At 31.1% G+C, this 21,126-nt stretch overlaps 1 protein-coding gene and 1 long non-coding RNA gene across 2 annotated transcripts; one reads left to right on the plus strand and one right to left on the minus strand.

The window, feature by feature from the left end:
- Nucleotides 1-2,198: 2,198 nt before the first annotated feature.
- LOC146952385 (uncharacterized) lies at nt 2,199-5,280 on the plus strand. The gene is made up of 2 exons (XR_015006068.1): nt 2,199-4,282; nt 4,385-5,280. It is a non-coding gene; the product is annotated as an uncharacterized LOC146952385 (long non-coding RNA).
- LOC146952386 (putative protein phosphatase 2C 59) lies at nt 4,521-9,999 on the minus strand. The gene is made up of 9 exons (XM_085701423.1): nt 9,918-9,999; nt 9,481-9,740; nt 7,808-7,935; nt 6,815-6,913; nt 6,548-6,706; nt 6,099-6,185; nt 5,922-6,013; nt 5,717-5,791; nt 4,521-5,024 (listed from the first exon to the last, which is right to left on the minus strand). Exons 2-9 carry the CDS (start codon nt 9,690-9,692, stop codon nt 4,863-4,865), a joined length of 1,014 nt encoding a protein of 337 aa, XP_085557549.1. The 5' UTR covers nt 9,693-9,740; nt 9,918-9,999; the 3' UTR covers nt 4,521-4,862.
- Between the last annotated feature and the right edge of the window lie 11,127 nt (nt 10,000-21,126).

Raw genomic sequence — 21,126 nt, forward strand, 5'->3', positions numbered from 1 at the left:
TTTTAAAAAAAAATAAGTTCTAACATGTACATGTGTTATCTCCTTGTTGTTAAACAAAATAGATTTTGAGAAAAACTAATCCTAATAGCTTTTCATTTTAGGGTCAAAATAGATTTTTTTTGATAAAATGATTTTTCTAAAAATCCTAAACAAACACTTAAAAATGAAAAAAAATGATTTTTTTTAAGGGAAAAATAGATTTTTTTTTGAAAAAAATCTGAAACAAACGCACCCATAAACTTGTGTGTGAAAATCAATTCTAAAATCAAAATCTACTAACTTCAAGTAGAATCAATTTTAAGGACAAAATCAATTCTACTCAACATCAACTAAACATGTTAGAATCTTGTACACCTCCAAAATCAATTTTATAGCCGGAACCAAACATACATAATATATAGACGTAAATGCTCCAAACATACATAAGATGATATAGACGTAAATGCTCTAACTTATCCTAAAATCAAAGTGATATCATTTCAATATATGAGATTTCAAAATCATCCTACTGTGTAGGACCACCTACATGGGAAATTTTTGTTGAGTATTGCGTAGGACATGTTCCCATCTCCTATTAGTAAAGTTTTTTTTTTTTTATAATAAGTCTCCTATTACTAAGTTGTTTTTCGTCTTCCATCTCATCTCATTTGAATAAATATTTTCAATGTCATGGATGGGTGGTAGGGTATGCATAGAAGTTACGTCTCCTTGTTCTCATGATAATATATTATTTAAGAAATTATTTTGATTAGAATGAAACTTATTAGCCTCCGTAAGCATAACTGAGTTAGTAAAATATTACAGTAAACAAGAGTTGGATTTGAACCTCACATTTTTCATTATTCACTTTAAGAGTGAATTTTCGACCACTAAACTTACTATTTCACATTTTCTGTCTCTAAATTTTAATCGTTATTTCAAGTTTTCTAAAAGAATTGTTAGGATAGATAAAGTAATCTCGTAAATAAGGGGGTGTATTGGATTAGGATTTTAAAGGACAATTTTTGCTTAAAAAAGTCTTTAGGATTTTAAAAGATTTTGTAGGATTTTAATGACTTTCATGATTTTAAAAGACTTTTAGGGTTTATAATTTGGATTTACATCATAAGATTTTAAAGGATTTGAAATGATTTTATGGATTTATAAGATTTTAAAAGATTTTATGAATTTTGAAGACTTCTTGAAAAGAAATGATTACAACACACTCTCTATCATAATATTCTCAATACAGACTCTTTTTTTTTCTGAGAGATAGAGAGAGGGAGAGAGAGAGGGGGGAAGAGAGAGGGGAGAGAGAGAGAGGAGAAGAGAGAGATAGAGACGAAGAGAGAACATAGAGAGGGGGGTGAGGGAGGGAGAGGGGGGGGGGGGGGGGGGGGATAGAGAGATTGTAAAATTTTAAAAGAAAAATGATCTCAAGAAATCTCATGTTTTCATGAAAGACTTTTTCTTGCTAAAATTTCACTAAACAATCCCACAAAATCCATCAAAATCCAATTTATTAAACAATCCTTCAAAATTTGAATGATTTTGAATACCACAAGACTTTTTTTAAGTGATGAAAAGTCTTGATTGAATACCTCAAGATTTTTTTAAAATGACAAGGAGTCTTGATTGAATACCACAAGACTTTTTTTAAGTTGTAAAGAGTCTTGATTGAATACCACATGACTTTTTCATAATTAAAAAGTCTTTTAAAATCTCTTAGAATCCTAATCCAATACATTTCTTTTAAAATTTATTGATTATAGTGTTAGACTACTATATTATATTTGAAGAAGAAGAAATTTATTAAATTTATTGTTGATGATTTGCATGCATCGTCCATTTAAACAAACTCTAATATAAGATCATTTAGTTAAATTTGTATCAAGAATTTCATTGAGTTATTTTGTTACGATTCTTGGTTACATATTTTATTAGGTGAAAATAATATGAATATTAAAGATTGAATATGGACATTAGGGACCATGCATCTTTATTTTATTTGTTTTGATTCACACCCACAATTTCTTTGATACTTTATTTCTTGGCGGCCAAGGCATGACTTTTGTACTCAATATTACTTTATGCATAAATTGTGTACTTCGTTTCTTTTACAATTTAATATCGATTAAACTTCCCTGAAAAAAAAAATATCGATCAAACTTGAAAAATATAGTTCTACTATATAAAGCTTCAGCTTGTCCTGCTTTATTATTCATTCACCCTTCTTTGCACTCAAAGAAGCTCTCCTATGTCTTAATTTCTATGTCTTTTTTTTTTTTTTTTTTCTTTCAATAGAGAAATGTTATAAGTTAGGTGTAGTTTGTTAGGGGGATAAGAATTTGTTAGGGGCAAGAATCAAACTTTAAACGTCTTAGTAATTTTTCAATATTTCAATCAATTTAAATTGTAGGTGTGTTTTGTGTTGGACAATGAAGAAAATACTCTGGTTCGCTCTTCGTGCGTAAAAGCAAAATTGTGTTGCCGATATTATTTTATTATGTCCAATTCTTCAATTACCTCTTTATTTTCATGTACATTTGTGTCTTCTACCCTTCAAAATAGTTCACAACAAGATTAGTTCCTCTTTTCGTTGGTTTATCTAAATTGTGTGTGTATTTTGATTTGAACAATAAAGATAATACTTGGTTCGCTCATCGTAAGTAAAAGCAAAGTTGCTTTGTTGATATGTTTTATTTCGAGTCCATTTCTACAATGTCTCTTTATTTTAAAGTAACATTTTGCCTTCTACCCTTTAAAAAAGTTCACAACAAGATTTTGTTCCTCTTTTCATTGGGTTATCTAAATTGTGTGTGTATTTTGTTTTGGACAATGAAGATAATACTTGGTTCGCTCGTCGTGCGTAATAGCAAAGTTGCTTTGCCGATATATGTTTATTCTGAGTCCATTTCTTCAATTTCCTCTTTATTTTCATGTACATTTTTTTTTGCCCCCTACCCTTTAAAGTTCACAACAAGATTTGTTCCTCTTTTCATTGGTTTATCTAAATTGTGTGTGTATTTTATTTTTGGACAATGAAGATAATATTTGGTTCGCTCGTCGTGCGTAAAAGCAAAGTTGCTTTGCCGATATATGTTTATTCCGAGTCCATTTCTTCAATTTCCTCTTTATTTTATGTACATTTTTTAGCCCCCTACCCTTTAAAGTTCACAACAAGATTTGTTCCTCTTTTCATTGATTTATCTAAATTGTGTGTGTATTTTATTTTTGACAATGAAGATAATACTATGTTCGCTCGTCGTGCGTAAAAGCAAAGTTGCTTTGTCAATATATGTTTATTCCGAGTCCATTTCTTCAATTTCCTCTTTATTTTCATGTACATTTTTCCCCCTACCATTTAAAGTTCACAACAATATTTGTTCCTCTTTTCATTGGTTTATCTAAATTGTGTGTGTATTTTATTTTTGGACAATGAAGACAATACTTGGTTCGCTAGTCGTGCGTAAAAGCAAAGTTGCTTTGCCAATATATGTTTATTCTGAGTCCATTTCTTCAATTTCCTCTTTATTTTCATTTACATTTTTTAGCCCCCTACCCTTTAAAGTTCACAACAAGATTTGTTCCTATTTACATTGATTTATCTAAATTGTGTGTGTATTTTATTTTGGACAATGAAGATAATACTTGGTTCGCTCGTCGTGCGAAAAAGCAAAGTTGCTTTGCGGATATATGTTTATTCCGAGTCTATTTCTTCAATTTCCTCTATATTTTCACGTACATTTTTTTGCCCCCTGTTCACAACAAGATTTGTTCCTCTTTTCGTTGGTTTATCCAAATCATGTGTATATTTTGTTTTGGACAACGAAGATAATGCTTGTTTTAAATATAAAATGTCATCGTGAGCTTAGCTCAGTTGGTATGAACAATGCATAAAAATACGCAAGGTCTGGGGTTCGAACCCCGACCACCACCCAAAAAAAATATAAAATGTCAACATTCAAAATCTGGGGTTCGAACCCCGACCACCACCCAAAAAAAATATAAAATGTCAACATTATTTTCATTATTTTTGAAAACGCATTCCTTTTAGTTTGTTTTTCACCTCTATCACAAATATTATTCACTATATGAATCTTCCATCTCATTGTTGGCAATTTAAAATTAACATAAATTTTTAAAAAATGAAAATCAAAAATATTTTTCATAAAGATGGAGCCTATGATTTTCGCATATGATTTGAGTTTATTAACATGCTTAGAGGTTGCATGTACATGATTTTCAGGAAATAAAACGGTGAGAAATAAGGCACAACCAATTGCTGGAGGACCGAGCACAGGTACTTCTAATAAAATGTGTCTGGTGTTCGACACGTGCCAGTAATGAACATCGACACACATGATTACATTCAATTAATTAATTTTTTCATATTTTTCCCCAGGGTCAACATGTTGGTGTGTATCGTGTCTATACCAGTGCTTCATTGATTATTGCACTTGATGCAAACCGTAATTCATGAAAAACAAGATAACAACCTTTACACAGACAAGAACAACCAAAACTAGGAAAACCAGATGGACAACAAGGACAAGGATACTTCAAAGATACATGAATATTGTTTTTGTTTGGAAGGAAGAGAATTAATGAGAACACCACCACCACATTTACATGCAGACATTTGTATGGGAAGTTAAAAACTCTGGCCACACTCTTTACAAAACGATTTTTCCTAGCTACAATACAAATAGGATCCCAAAATATGGAAGTAAGAGAGTGATAGCAACATATCTATGCTAGAGGACCATAATAAGTTTAACTTTTGATTCCTATGCTTGCATGGTAGTACACACAGTTACAAGGAACAATGTCCTCCTATAATTAACTCTGATTTTGACACAATTCTATGTTTTGAAGTACACTTAGCCAGAGCTATTACGAGACGAAGAACCTTGATTGTTCATCAGGAAACGAACGACGACACAAGTAATGTTGTCAGAACTACCTCTCTGATACGCTTCTTTCATCAGCCTCTTTGCTGCTTCTTCTGCATCCTCAATTGGTTTAATCATAGCAACAGCTTCCTGAAGAAAAGTAGAAAAAAGTTTGAGTTAGAGTTGGATAAGACATTAGGGCAGGGTTTGGATTATCAATTTTACAACTCATCAATCAGAAATGACTCGTTGGTTCGATTTTTAGAGCCTGTTTATTTCCGATATTTTTTGTTTCCATTCCATGGATAAAATAAAAATTAGAGAAGACGTTATGGAAGTTTTTGAAAATGTAATTTAAAAACATATTGGATATTTTTAAAAATTGTTAATTTTTTTCTTTTCAAAACATTGCTTTCAGTGTTTCCGGAAATGCAGTCTCTCTAGTTAGCTTTCATATTCCATAACAATTGCCATTTCAGCCACCCACATACAAAATAAAAATTTAAAATGTTACAAAGTAAATGGGGTCTTGCTCTATCTGTTTCTCGCATTTCGCTCCTTTAATCTACATAAGGAAAGTAAAGGCGAAGGTCTATTTGGTTTAAGAGAACCCTTTTTTTTAAGAGGCTTTAAGAGAACCCTTTTAAATTTGTTCGCTAATATTTTACAAAAATGCTAGGCTATAACTCTATTTAAAACAGAACAAATGCATTAACTTTACCAAATAATCTTGATACAAATCAATTCATTTATATCTCTTGTGGTTACGAAAATGCACTATATTTATCGGAAAAAGAAAAAGGAAAGGAAAAAAAACAAAGGAAGTGAAAATGATAGCAAACCTCATTTGAGACAACATCCCACAGTCCGTCACTAGCCAGTATAAGAAACTCAAGAGAACTATCGACCTTTTCTTCCTGCAAGACCATAAATATGTAGGTTAATTTTCATTTTCTCATATGAAACATAATTTTCTCTCTTAAGATGAATCGAAGAGATGAAATATCAAAGAATGGATGTCAGTCTGTCTCCATATTAGAAACACACCTGAATTTCCGGATCAGCAACAACGTATTGCTTAAGGAGTCTATCACCAAATGCGCGAGAAACAGCAAGAACACCACCGACTCTCCAAGTTCCTGTAAAGTATGGTTTTAAGTACTCCATAGAGATAGAAAAAAAATATAAATCAAATCCCAAGAGCTAACAATAAGATGACTTTACCAGCCCACATAACAAAGCCTCCCGCATCTTCTATCCTTTGCCTCTCATCGGTTTGGTCTGGTTTGTGATCTCGGGAAACGGCAATGGCTAAAGGAAAAAAAAAAATAGTAAATCATAATATTTTACCAATTCTTGAAATCGAAAAGTTGAAATGTTTTTCTCAATTCTCAACGGATACGCAAGAGACCAAATTCAAATGTAGTAACACCTACACCTTGACAATCTAATCAAACAATTAAAACTGAATTAACACCCTTTATATTTCATCCACAAGTGATACGAAAAATAGTCTTTCAACGTTCATTTAGAAAGAAAAGCATAGGGCTAAAAATACATCATATAGAAACTTCCAGAACCATTTGACAACCATAACGATTATGATTTCCTCAAGTTTTAGAAAATCAAATTCCATTTGACAACCATAACGATTATGCAGCTACTAGCCTTACCATTTCCACCCCTGCATATAACAGCTCTGGAGTCCCCAACATTTGCAACAAGCAAACGGTCACCAACAAGAATGGCAGTGGAAGCAGTTGATCCAGCATCTCTGTTTTGATTATTCTCTGATTTCAGAAATTCAGAGTCGGTATGCGTATATGCATCAGCTGTGTAAAAAAAATACAAATGGCAGGAGCAGTATTATTCTTCATATTTAGCGAATTGAAGAAAATCAGTTTAAAGGATCAAACTGTGATAGGTAAGAAACTACAGACCTATTGCAGATTTGGTGTCAGAAATGAATTTCGGGTGGCTGATCAAATTACTAAATAGGTTTTGCTTGACATACTCAGCAGCACGAGCACCACCATGACCTGAAAGTTTTAAACAAGAAAGTTGTAGCTAACCTTCATTTAAAATAGGTATATTATAGTATCAAGCATAGGTCATAAATACTAGTCAAGAGCAGTGTAGTTAAATTGTGACCATGGCGCCGACAAGGGGGAATGTCATCGCAGATTTATTTACCCCCACCATAGGCAATTTGTGAAGGCATGCTCCACGGTGGTGCCATAGGCCACAATGACGTGTTTATAGGGCAGATTTTGGCCTTCCTTCATCGACAACACTGGTCAAGAGCCAATACTTCTTAAAGGATTAAATGCTACAAAAGAATTATTTTCGAAGTCCATATAAAGAAAAACATGCACCAAAAACTTGCTATTAATGAATTGAAGGCTCTTCATAAAAAAAATTAAATAATTACAGGCAACAGAAAGTATAAGACAATGGTGATGCCTCTCGAAATTATTCTCAAAGACAGATCACTTAGAAGAAAAACCTCCTGAGACGGTGTTCGAAAAAAGAGTACTGTGTCCGATCAGAATAATCAAAACAACCAAAACCAGATTTATACTTTATGAGACAATAACTGTAAACAGATCCAAACTTTCCTCTTTATGTGTGCGTGCATGTGCATTTGAGAAAATAAAAGCAAAAAAGCCTAGAAGCATTGCATAAGGAAACACTAAGTCACATGGAACAATTAATTTCCCATTTCCCAATAACTTCAAAAGGAAAATCCACCGACAGAAACAAATTAAGGAAAAAAAAAATATAAGTAAAACATCTTATTAGTTCTCTATGGGTCGACAGTCCATCACGTGTCCGATCAATGTTTCAACTACAACCAGTCCCTTGCTTAGTACCTCCAAAAATAAGTAGCATGGATAGAAAGAAATGGAGATAGAAGAATCATGTAAATATACCATCAAAAACTCCAAAAAGGCCAACAACTTCGCCATCAACGCCGTCAATTCTTGTCTCATAAAAATCTTCCATTGAAGATCTCTTGCCAGGGGAGCTAGCATATCCATAGCTGAATTTTCCATTCTGGCTGTAGATACATATCAAAACAACAAAGTATGTAAAAAAAAATCTCATTGAATCGACCTAAAGTCGGAAAAATTAAAGGAAGCCTAGTAAATAAAAAAGCCAGAATAGGACTAAAGACATTCAACAAAACATAGATTGAACAACACAACAATAATATCAACCAAGAAATAGTAAAACTCAAAAAGTCCAATAAACATTCGTCTTGAACCATGATCAGAAAAATACAAAGACAATAACCACATAAAACCAAGTTGCGAATCTGCAGAGCAATAGAAAACTAGAGACAAATTTAACATGAAAATTTTCAATATAAAACCTTCCAAGTATGAATGACATTAACCAACAACAATACCTATAACCATGGTATTAAAATGCCGTCTGCAACTGCAATTGTAGCCGGAATATAAAGGCTTTGGAAGCCGCCGAAACCATATCACACCCACAATTGCAACCGCATATCAAGTTAACATTCACCATATCAAAATCGCAACGTAACCACAACACAAAAGGCAACAAACAGGCAACCACAACAGCAACTTAAAACCCCGAGAATAACAATGGTTTTAAATTGCCATCTGCAACCACAATTACTGCGACAATATAAAGGTTTTCAGAAGCCTCGACAACGCAACCACATATGCAGCAGCATATCAAGATAAGTTTCCATAATATCAAAATCACAACATAACCACAACATAAAAGGCAACAAACAGGCACCCGCGTCGAAACAACAATTTAAAACCTTGAGAATAATCATGGTTTTAAATTGCCGTCTGCAACTACAATTGTAGTCGCAATATAAAGGTTTTCAGAAGTCACGACAACGCGACACAATTGCAGCCCCACATCAAGATAATTTTTCACGATATCAAACACCGTAACGTAACCACAACACAGAAGGCAACAAACAGGCACCCGCATCGCAACAACAATTTAAAACCTTGAGAATAACCATGGTTTTTAATTGCTGTCAGCAACTACAATTGTTATTAAAATATAAATGTTTTTAGAAGCCTCAACAACACAACCACAATTGCAGCCGCATCTATCCTCAATTTCCCACAACATCAAGACAATTTTCACAATATCAAGAATCACCAAACAACCACAAAAGACAAGACAACCTAAAACCGCAATATCAATTTAAAACCTTAAGAAAAACCATTCTATGTAAGCTAGCTTATCAGCTACCCACTATTTTTTACCAAACAAAGCCGAAAAGTAACACAACATGCAACCGCAACGCCAATTTAAAATCCTAAGAATAACCATGGTTTTAAATTTCCGTTTGCAACTACAACTGCAGTCACAATATAAAGGTTTTCAGAAGCCTCGACAGCGCAACCGCAGATGCTGCAGCCATTGTGGTTGTGTTGCAGAGGCTTCTGAGTTTTTAAAACCTTAAACAAACCATGGTTATTCTCAGGATCAAACCTCGTACAACATACAACCGCAACATCAATTTAAAACCTTAAACAAAAATGATAAAACAAAACAATTTCATAAAATTTATAGATCTAGACAAAAATTAAGAACATTAACAAACCTGAGCCCTCCACCACTAACAGGTGTATCATCAGCAGCATGAACCTGACTTGAAGGTGATAAAACAGAATTGAGATAGCCCATATCACAAGTTGAATATTCAACAAGATTCTCAGATACAACAGCTTCTTTAGCCAAAAAATGAAGAAGAAACAATAACAATATTGCGTGTGTAGAGGTTATTCTTGCTTCAAAAAGGTTCCAAGTTATCATAACAATAGTGGAAAAGTGGGGTCTGTTTTATGGAATCAGAGACTTAATCTGCATAGAAACCCCACAAAGAAAAAATCTTAGTTAATCATAAAAAATTGAAATTTATGAGAAAAAATTCAAACTTTTGATCACCCAATAGGAAAGATGCAAAATTTTGTACATGGGATCTTGTTATTTTTTACATAAAGAATGAAAAAATTGAAGAAAGTTAGAGAGAGAAAGTACCTGAGGGAGAGAGGAGGAAGAGAAATGCCATGAGAGAGAGAGAGAGAGAAGGGGAAAAAAAGGAGACAAATTTTGGAACAACAATTTAGTTGAAGTCAGCTCATCGTATTTTGTCTGTTTGATTGAACAACAATTGAGTTCATCACATTCAATCCTGTTTTTAGGAATATAAAAAAAAAAAAAAAATCCCAAAAAATAAAATTGGTTCGATCTAAACTAAAATCTAAACTAACGTGTCAATCAATTATTTTATTTTTTTTTGACAAAGAGGAAATTAGTTGACGATAAATAAGAGGATTATAAGAAGTTCTAGATCGCCGAGGTATTAAGATATTGAAAGGTCTTTTGATGATTGTCAAAAAAAAAAAAGAGGATGTCCTACAATCAGCAAACAATTGAGTATCTACTCTATCTACTAACAATATATAAAAACAAAGTACTACCAAAGTTACTTAACTACCCATACCTAATTTTTTTTCAAATTTTTTCCTTTACAACTTTAAGGTTATTTTTGTCAAATCCACTATCAAAACTCACTTTACTAAAACTCACTTTCTCACCTATCTTTATTTAATAATAAAATTTTCTCTCTCATCCCACTTTCTCACATTTCTTTATTTAATAATAAACTTTTCTCTTTCATCTTTCTTTATTTATAATAATAAACTTTTCTCTTTCATCTATATTTATTTAATAATAAACTTTTCTCTCACCTTTATTTTAATAAACTTTTCTCTCTCAATCTCACTCTCCTCTCTTATCTTTTTCTTACCATCTTTCTTCATTTTTCATTTTCTCTCTTCATTTTCAACTCCATTTCTCTACTAATTTTCAATTCAGTTTTACTAACAAGTTTTTTTTAGAGGAACCTAACAAGTGTTGTTGTTATAACAGTATATGATTTTGTATTTTACGATAACACTATTATAAAATATGTTAATTATGTTTTTTCACGGGACACATATTAATATTTTTCACACTCAAACATATTAGTAAATAAAATCTATGATTATTTTTATTTATTAGCTTTTTTCATATCGTCAATACTAAAACATGAACAATATTATAATATACTATGATTAATCATACTTCAATTTTTTCTGTTGTTTTTTTTAAATGTATCCCTAAAAAACCCGTTGGAGTGTACAATTGTAACACGAGACCCGTTTTAATAACTACAACGAGTGATCAGTTTTAATTAGTATTTTTTTAATATCACTAATTTATCACCACAATTGCCTAGGTTTTATTAATATATTAATAAAATATATGTGGGTGTATGGACTATATATTAATAAAAATATATGAGTAATGTTTGTTTTATGGGAATATATTAATATATTCTTATTTCTGAAATTTAATGGGAACTATATATTGATAAAATACAAATGAGAATATGAACTATATATTAACAAAAATATATCTCACTATATTTTTTTACGGGAATATGTTAGTATATATTTATTTATGAAATGTATTTTCATTTATTAGCTTTTTTAATATTGTCAATCCTAAAACAAGAACAATATTATAATATATTATGATTAATCACACTTCAATTTTTTCCCTTTTTTTTGAAAGTGTATCACTAAAAAAATTATTGGAGTGTACAATTGTAACATGGGACCAATTTTAGTAACTACAACGAGTGATCAATTTTACTTAGTATTTTTTTAATATCTCTATTTAAACACCGCGACTGCCTAAGTTTTATTAATATATTGAAAAAATATATGTGGGTGTATGAACTATTTATTAATAAAAATATATATGTGAGTATATATTTGTTTTACGGGAATATATTAGTATGTTCTTATTTCTGAAATCTAATGGGAATTATATATTGATAAATATATATGAGTGTATGGACTATATATTAATAAAAATATATCTCACTATATGTTTTTATACGGGAATATGTTAGTATATGTTTATTTGTGAAATGTATTTTCATTTTTTTTAATATCGTCAATACTAAAACAAACAAAAAAATTATAATATACTATGATTAATCACACTTCAATTTTTTCCATTGTTTTTTTAAAAAATGTATCAATAAAAAACCCGTTGGAGTGTACAATTGTAACATGAGACCCATTTTAGTAACTATAACGAGTGATCAGTTTTAATTAGTATTTTTTAATCTTTCAAAAAAATTAGTATTTTTTAATATCTCTATTTAAATACCGCGACTGCCTAAGTTTTATTAATATTAATAAAGTATATGTGGGTGTATGGACTATATATTAATAAAAATATATATGAGTATATGTTTGATTTACGGGAATATATTAGTATAGTCTTATTTCTGAAATCTAATGAGAACTATATATATTGATAAAATATATATGAGCGTATGGACTATATATTAACAAAAATATATCTCACTGTATTTTTTTACGGGAATATGTTAGCATATGTTTATTTGTGAAATATATTTTAAGATAACAATATTATATAATCAATTAATTATGATTTTTCACGGGATGCTTATTAGTATTTTTCACACCAAAACATATTAGTAAATAAAAACTATGATTATTTTTATTTATTAGGTTTTTTAATATCATCAATACTAAAATCTAATATATATAATTGTTCATATTAAAATTTAATTATTTTATAATTTTTTATTACTAACGATCAATATATACATTATTATGCTTTAAATGCTTTACATTTTTTCACTATAGACAAAAAAAATACTATGCCAAGTGCATCCGAGACGCGACACGCAGCAGAGCCGCGGCCATACAGCGCGGCGAAGCCGCGCTACCCGTGCTGTAGCACGGGTATCTCGACTAGTTTAAGAGGACAAAAATGCTAAAAATTACTTAGGTTGGACGTTAGTTTTCGCCAAATGATCAAGAGATGCAATAAAATCTGCACACTTGTTATTAAAAAGATATTTTGCAATGATACTTTTCGCCTCATTAAGAAAATCAGCGAATAGTCCACTAATTCTAATTCGTCTTACAAAAATGTTGAAAGTTTTAGGTTGGACGTTGTGATCGGGCTTTGAACCTTGATTCTTTCATTTATGTGTATGAATTTTCAATGACCGTTGTAATTTCGTTTTTCTCTTCCTCTCTACATTTAAATTTCTCTCCGTCTTTTCATTCTACTGCTATCTTTTCCCTATTTGTTGTTGATTTTTGCAGCAATCGCCAATTGGTGTGTGGATGGAACATTGTGTGTTGCAATTGATCCAGTTTTGTTTTAAAAAAAATGATAATGTTCCTTTCTCTCATCAATTTTCTAAACCAAAATACTAATAATAAAAATGAAACATTATTTTATTAATGTTTGATATAACCATAATAAAACTACAAATTAATTTGATCAAACGGAAATAATAATAATATCTTAAAAAGATGTATACACCGCATGGTATTTTTTTTTTAAAAGAAAAATTTAAGGTGAGAGGATGATATCTCAATCCAAATTAAAAAAGACATTTAGACTCAAAAAATACTTACAAATATATTTCCACTAAAATCTCTTAGAGCCCTAACGTCGTGGTTTAAACATTCACTCACAAATAAATAGTATGTTGTATTTATAATTCAACTAAGATAGCAAGCGGCATATACACTAACAATATCTTCATGCAATGTATCAAATGTTTAAGAATAATTTGTATACATTAATCTCGGTTTAAAATTATTTTATACAGTCCCGTGAGCATAGCTCAGTTGGTAGGACAATGCATTATTATATGCAGAGGCTGGGGTTTGAACCCCTGACACCCCATTTATTCACCTTATAAGGTGAATTTATAAGGTGAATTCTAGTCACTAGGCTACCTGACCAAAAAATAGATTTCATTTTATAAGATGAATTCTAGCCACTAGGCTACCTGACAAAAAAAATTCACCTTATAAGGTGAATTCTAGTCACTAGGCTACCTGACCAAAAAATAGAAAAAATATTTCATTTTATAAGATGAATTCTAGCCACTAGGCTACCTGACAAAAAAAATTATTTTATACATATTTTCAATCAAATCACCCTATGATGCCTTTTTTGTAGTTTAGTTCTTAATATGGAACTAAAAATATCTACTTTATGTTGATTTTATCATATACACCTTTTTCTTTTTCTTTTTTGAATTTTTTTTTAGCATATACACGTTAGTTACTTCTATTTTAAAATTTTTTATAAAAGTTATCTTTTAAACTTTTATAAATTTCAATTGAAATCAAAACCTTAAAACTTAAAATAAAAAGCTTGAATTTTAAGCATAAATATTGCCGATTCAAAAAAAAAAAAAAGCATAAATATTGAAACTTAAACATGAGAAAGGGACTTTGATATTCAAGGCCTGAACCTTTACTATGTTCTTGTATATAAAATTTAAGTCATGAATCTTGACATGTCTTAGACATAGCAAGAGGCTTAAAACTTCACATAACACTTGAACATGAACAACATACAAAAATATAATAAATAAAGTGTTTTGATCATAAAAGAACATTAAATTATAAAGGACTTGGAATAAAATGTTTGAATCATAAAGAACTTGAAATAAAATACCAAAATGAAAAGAAAAAGAAGAAACCAAACAATAATAGCAAGAGAAAATGTGGTTAAAGAAATAAAATTTCTATTTTTTTTTCTCAAAATACTGAAGAGTGAAGGAGTATTTATAGAGGGAAGAGAGAGTATGCTTCAGATTGTGGTCTCAAACGAGGGAAAGGTTTGGTTCTTTTGCAATTAAGTCTCAAGGCAAAGGGTTATAATCATCATTTACCACTTATTACCTTAGACCATGTGCAATGGTCATCTTCTTTCAACACCCTTCAACACCCACTTTTTCAATTTCCAACACTCCACATCATTTTCCCTCTCTTAATTCAACACTCATTCAATTTTGAGAAACACTTGTGTGGACCAGGACCAAGAATTTTGGTTTGGTCACACACACAAGTTTTTTCCTTCTTTCTCTTCTCTTCTCTCTTCTCCATTTTCTCTCTCTTCTCTCTTCTCTTTTCTCTCTTTGTGTGACCAAAGACCACTTGTGTGGACCAGGACCACACAAGATTTTCTCTTCAATTTTTACCTTTCCAATGGTTTTCATTCAACACCCTACCCCACCACTTTTTATTTCTTATTCTTATTCTTATTTAATTTTTGGTTGGAAAATTGATTTGGGTGTTGATAATTGTTGTGATTTTGATAGCTAAATGAGTAATCAAAAGAATTTAGGGTGTTGAATTGATTATTATTGGAATCCATTTCACTAAGTAAAGACTAAAACTTCAAAAAAAAAAGCTAATAATAAGATTAAGAGAGTGAAAAACTTTGTTTTTTTTCTGTGTCCAAATCAAATGATCCAAGTCTCTATTTGTAGAGAAAAAAAAATCACGAATTTTAGTAAAAAAATAAAAAAATTATTTACAATGAAATAATTGAGTCCAAAGCATTAAGAAAATTAAAATCGAAACAGCCAATCAAATTGAAACATGTGTCCCAGCTTCCCCCACAACTTTTCTCTCTCTCCGCGTGATCTGACATGAACGCGCCCTGCTGGCGCGTGTAATGCACGCGCCATTTTTGAAGCAACGAAATTGAAACGTGTGGCACAGTGGGACCGCTTTAAACATGTTGAACGAGTTAATCAGCTCTCTCCTCCACCTCATCTTCAATAAGCAGACTCCAATGGTTTCAATAGATGAAAATTGTCATTAAATAGGCCATTGGAGATGGTCTTACTAGCAACTAAATGCCCCTTTCTCCTTTATCTTACATAAATCATATATGTTTACTTTTGAACACAGTGACTTTTTTTTTAAGATAATGTTAACCGGTGCTCCTGGAGCACTGGTTAAGAAATCAAATATAGTAAGTATTGCATTGGAACTTGTGTTGTCAACTCTTCAAAAACATAAAAAGTGTTATTTTCATTTTAAAACTTTCTTGTTTTAGTTTCCTTAACCAGTGCCCCCGGGGCACTGGTTAACATGACCATTTTTTTATAGAGAAATATTGATCATAGTGACTTATGCCTTGAGACTTATTCAATACTCCCTCTGGTCACTATTATAAGCAAAACATCACTTTTTAGATACATTGAATAATTAACGTATCTAGTCTTTATTATAGACTAGATACGTTAATTATTCAATGTATCTAAAAAGTGATGTTTTGCTTATAATAGTGACCGGAGGGAGTAACAGTGTAATTTGATTTATTAACGATCAATATAGGTTGACTTAATTATATTTCTGATCTCTTAATTATTTATTTGGTTTTATTTTGGTCCTGTTGACTAATTTTAGTTTCGTTTTGATCTCTTAATTATATATCTTTTACTCAATAGATCATTTCTGTTAATAATCAACTTTGTAGGTGAATCCACCAACATCTTACTTTTTTTTTCTTCATTTTAACTAATTGATCTTTTTGTCAAAAAGAAAACTATTGGATCATGAAGGACAATCATATCTAGTGATTGAAGATCAAGTGATCCAATGATTTTTTTTTTAACTAAAAAATCAAATGGTTAAAATTAGAAGAAAAAAATTAGTATGGTATTTGGTAGACCAACTACAATGTTGGTCCATTTTAAACATTTGAGGTGAAATATTTGGTAGACTACCTACTTAAGTAACAAAAATATAATAAAGGGATTTACAGAACGAGTTGAGTGACTAAAGTGAAACCAAATAAATAGTTAAAGTGAGACCAAATAAATAGTTAAAAGATCAAAATAGTAATTTAACCATAAATATTATAACGATGAATTTCACTAGTGGGAACTCATGGAAAGTGATCTTAACGAATAAAATATATGTGTGGGGAGAAATCATGTGTAAATAACATTCCTTAGAATATAACATCATGTGAACTAATTTTCAAAACTTGAAACAAACATAGAAATGTTGCATTTATGATCTCACATTCCCAAGAATTATATTATAAACCTTGAAACAAACGCAACCTTAAACAAATAGTATCTAATAACGATACAATGAGGATCCCTAAGGCTTATCCACAACTTTACTATCCTCAACATAAATTGAAATCGAACCCCAACATGAGGAAAATCAGGTGGCCTTATCCACATCCCTCATGTTCCAACAAGGTTTGTTCAGCATGGTGATGGGTTACAACATTGCCCCTTAAGACAATTGGAAATAAAATTAAGAGGAAATGCACTGGCATGTTTGAACAAAACATGGAAAAAGGGAAAAGTAAATTTTTTCTTTGACTTAAAGAAGAAATGGGAAGATGCTAAAAATCAGGAAAATAGTTGCAAGGTTGCAGAAAATGCACGTGCGTGTTGGTTGTTTATTTCTTCGATCAGAAATGTTAGGGTCACACCTTTTAACACTCCTTTTAACACACTCAATTACTTGAAGCCACATCATCCCATTTTTTTACTCCTTAACTTGAAAACCGGCTAAACAAGTTACGAGATAACAAATTTCCTTTTTAATTTTTATTTTTAAATTATTTATCTGGGAAATTGGCTTTGCAAATTTATGTCTGGTCGCTCTTTACCTCCATCTTCACGAGTTGTTGTGTTGTATAGACTCAATCATCTTCTTTGTTCCAAGCTTTATCATCCTTTTTCTTGAGCTCTGTCGTCTTTATCGCTTTTTCCGACCTATCCAATCCCATCGAGTGGGCAGCCGCCGTCGTCTTAGCCGCAACCCACGATGGTCTTTTCTGTTTCTATTGTCTTTGTATAGAGCTCTGGTTGTTGTTGGTTGTTCCTATTCTCCTATTTACACACTACTGCAATATATTTCATCATAGCCGCCGTCGTCTCAGTCGCGATGTAAGTTGTTGTTCTAGGTTCCATCTTATATGAGTGTGACAAATTAAGTTCGGTAATATTGCAGGTTTTTGAGTTGGGTTCCATCTTCCAAAATAGATTTGAATTGGAATTGTGAAACAGATCAATGGTAGTGGCTTCAATTTTGGCATCCCTTTTGTTAATTTTTTTACAACCCTTCAGTTTTCTTTCTTTAATCCTTCTCCTATAATTTCACATCTCTGTATCAAAAAAGTATAAAATGGAAAGAAGAAAAAAGAGTGTTGGAGGAACAAGTGCAACGGTTTGTTAATTTTTTAGGACGATTAGAACTTGTAGAAGAAAGAGGTTTTCTTTTGTATAAACGCAGAAGAAAGAGGTTGTGCTTTGTTGTTTTAATTAAAGAGAAATTCTTACATGAACTCTTAGCTAAGAGATCATTCTTACACCCAACCAATTAAAATCAAACATCTCATTAAAATAATAAAAATAATTAATTTCATAATTTTTTGTCATTATTTTTAATATTTCTCTCTCCTTTTTCCACTTTCTTTAACCAACAAAAACCACCCACCACCATTTATGTTTCCATTTCCTTAATTAAAATCACATTTTTTTTTTAAAGTTAACAACATATGTCATATTTTTATTGCTTGGGTGTAAGAATAATCTCTTAGGTAAGAGTTCATGCAAGAATATCTCATAATTAAAAGGTTAATAATAATTAATAAAATAAATAAAATGATTAGAAAATGCAACTGGTAGCCAAGTACAGGATTAAAAAAATGGGATGATGTGGCTTCAAATAATTGAGTGTGTTAAAAGGAGAGTGTTAGAAGGTGTGACTCTAGCATTCCTCTTATAATTATTGTGGTTTCACATTTAAGTCACACTTGATATTTCATTAATCAAACTAACTATTTTAGGGACTCTGTTACTTTGAAATAAACATAATATAGAAATATCATATATTATAAATAAATAGTCATGATACAAATTGATACAAATTCTAAGTTTAAACATAAATTTTGCTAAAAAAAAAAAGTTTAAACATAAATTATTGGCATATAGGGCTTGCACAAACAATATCCCACCAACATCGGAGCCGAGCCAATCAGATATTAAATTAACATATATCGGTCCAGCATATATGGTTTTTCTTTACAAATTTCAATTTCGATTGTTGTTATTGCATATCTTGAGATCACGGTGATGACTCCATGACATTTCTTTGTTGGTTCACTCACTTGAATTTGATGACTTTTTCATGTAACTCTCCGCATATATAGTTTGATGACTAGTGAAGACTCTCATTTGAGAATGGTGTGTTACATGTGTATAAATTTGCAAATGAGAGTCTTTGCTAGTTTTCGACCCGGTATGTGGATGCCCGAGTCATGAGGAAATGGGGTTTCCATAAGCAAGTATCCCATGAAGTTGATTTGGAAAGAGCTAGAGTTAGGGTTGTCAAAGTTTCCATTGTCAATAGGTCAACTTGCCGTTTTTCTGCTGAAGCATTTTCTGCAAAAATAAATAAATAAACATGTAGCATTTTTTAGCTTCCAAATTTTCAAAATGACATGTTATAATGTTACAAGATCTTTCTTGTAAGGGCCAATAATTAATACGACTTGTACAACGCTATAGCAAACTTTTGTAGGAAACTCCATTAATTGAAACATAGGTGAAGATGTGTTCTATTTTATGTAATTAGATTCACCACAAAAGTCCTTCTTCTTTGAAATATGAAAACATAAAATGCCTCTAATTTTTCTTTAAATGTTAGATGTGTCAAAATTAGAGACTATAGATTCATATATTTTTTTGTTTTTAATTTTGATCAGTAATTCAACTATTTCCAATAATACGAGTATGCTGTGATAGGGCAAAGTTACAAATGTTCTCCCAGTTCCATATTTTAGAAAGATAACTAACTATGCAAGTTATTTTATCTTTTCTTCTTTCAAGACTTTTTTGATGTATCAATTTTTTGGTATTGCTCAGGAGTAGCTGAGCAAGTTGAAAAGATAGAGCAGAGTGCAGGGTACATTAGATGAAAATATGATCCTTTTGTACTAAGGTAGTGAAAACAATAGTGAAAGGCTTCTTTCATTTTTCCACAAACAAACATGTTTGCCAAGTATTATGATAAACTTAACATTGACACTGTAGTATAATTATAACAAGATAAGCAAGCACAAGAGATTTCAATATAATTAACTAGAGTTTAAATTTCAATTAGGTTTACGCAAATCATTTGTATAAATTTAACAAGTTTGCTGAGTTTACTTTTATTTTAAGTCCGTTAAATCTTCTACAATTTTTTTATTGGGATCCATTTGCAAAATTGAAACCATTCACAGACGGTCGGGGAAAGTGGCATCTAGTGATGCTTAGTCTAGACAGTTTTTTCTCTTTTAAATGTATATTCTCAGAATCATATGTTCTGGTTTAAAAATATGGATTTCTGTTCTGGTTTGCTCAAAGGGTGATTAGAAACCATTGGGAGTCATGATTAAACAGTGACCACCAATGCTGCTCAAGATTATATCAAGTTGGTGCTAAATAATTAGTAGTGCTTGAAAGGCAGCAGACCTACCGTGTCGTATTTTTATCAGCGTCAATGTGTAGTTTTGCTGCAGAAAGGATGCATGTATGTAGGACGTTACTAGGTATGACCGGCTGCATTTGAATGGGCATTATATTTTTGTGTTTGAAGGAGTTGCGTTGTTCCAAATGTATTATTAGAATTAGAATGCTTGTAGCTATATCTTGTAAACATTTCGATTGTAATCCTTTTTGTTCCAACTTTCTTTATAACTTATTTCTTAATGTTGGACACTTTTAATGAAATCATTACTAATTATGTGTGCAACTTGATTTATTGTTCACATAATTAATTAGTTTTCAACAGCTACAAGTATTTGTTTCAATTTTAGTAAAATGGCATCCTGCTATGTCTTAAAACAGAATTAATTCATCATTGCAAAAGGTGTTTTCAAGTGTTTCCTTGTAATAGTTGGATTGATTACAAGCTTTAAACTATCTTTGTAATTCAGAATCTTCTTTCCATTTATTTTTTGAATGCTCCTTTGCATTTAAAATTTGGTCATGGTTGGCTACAATTTTGAACAAAAACTCTTCAATTCACTTCTATGGAGAATATTTGGCATCTGTGTGATGGATGAAGTCATCAATGCAAGGTTGTTATCACTGCTTTCCTTGCAAATATTTTTTCAGCAATTAATTTGGTTCAGAAGAAACCAAGCCAGATTTAACAATTCAAGAATTCATTGGAAATCTTTAGTTAACACCATCATTTCAAATGCGTCCCTTTCCGGAAACAAATCAAAAGTCGCATCATCAATCAATATGTTTGAATTTGCGGTCTTGAAGGCATTTAGGGTGGATATTCAAGCACCAATAATTAAAGAAGTGATCTGGTCC

Source organism: Medicago sativa, chromosome 1, assembly GCF_051527215.1.
Source record: "Medicago sativa cultivar Bolivia chromosome 1, Bolivia_mono, whole genome shotgun sequence".
NCBI lineage: Eukaryota > Viridiplantae > Streptophyta > Magnoliopsida > Fabales > Fabaceae > Medicago > Medicago sativa.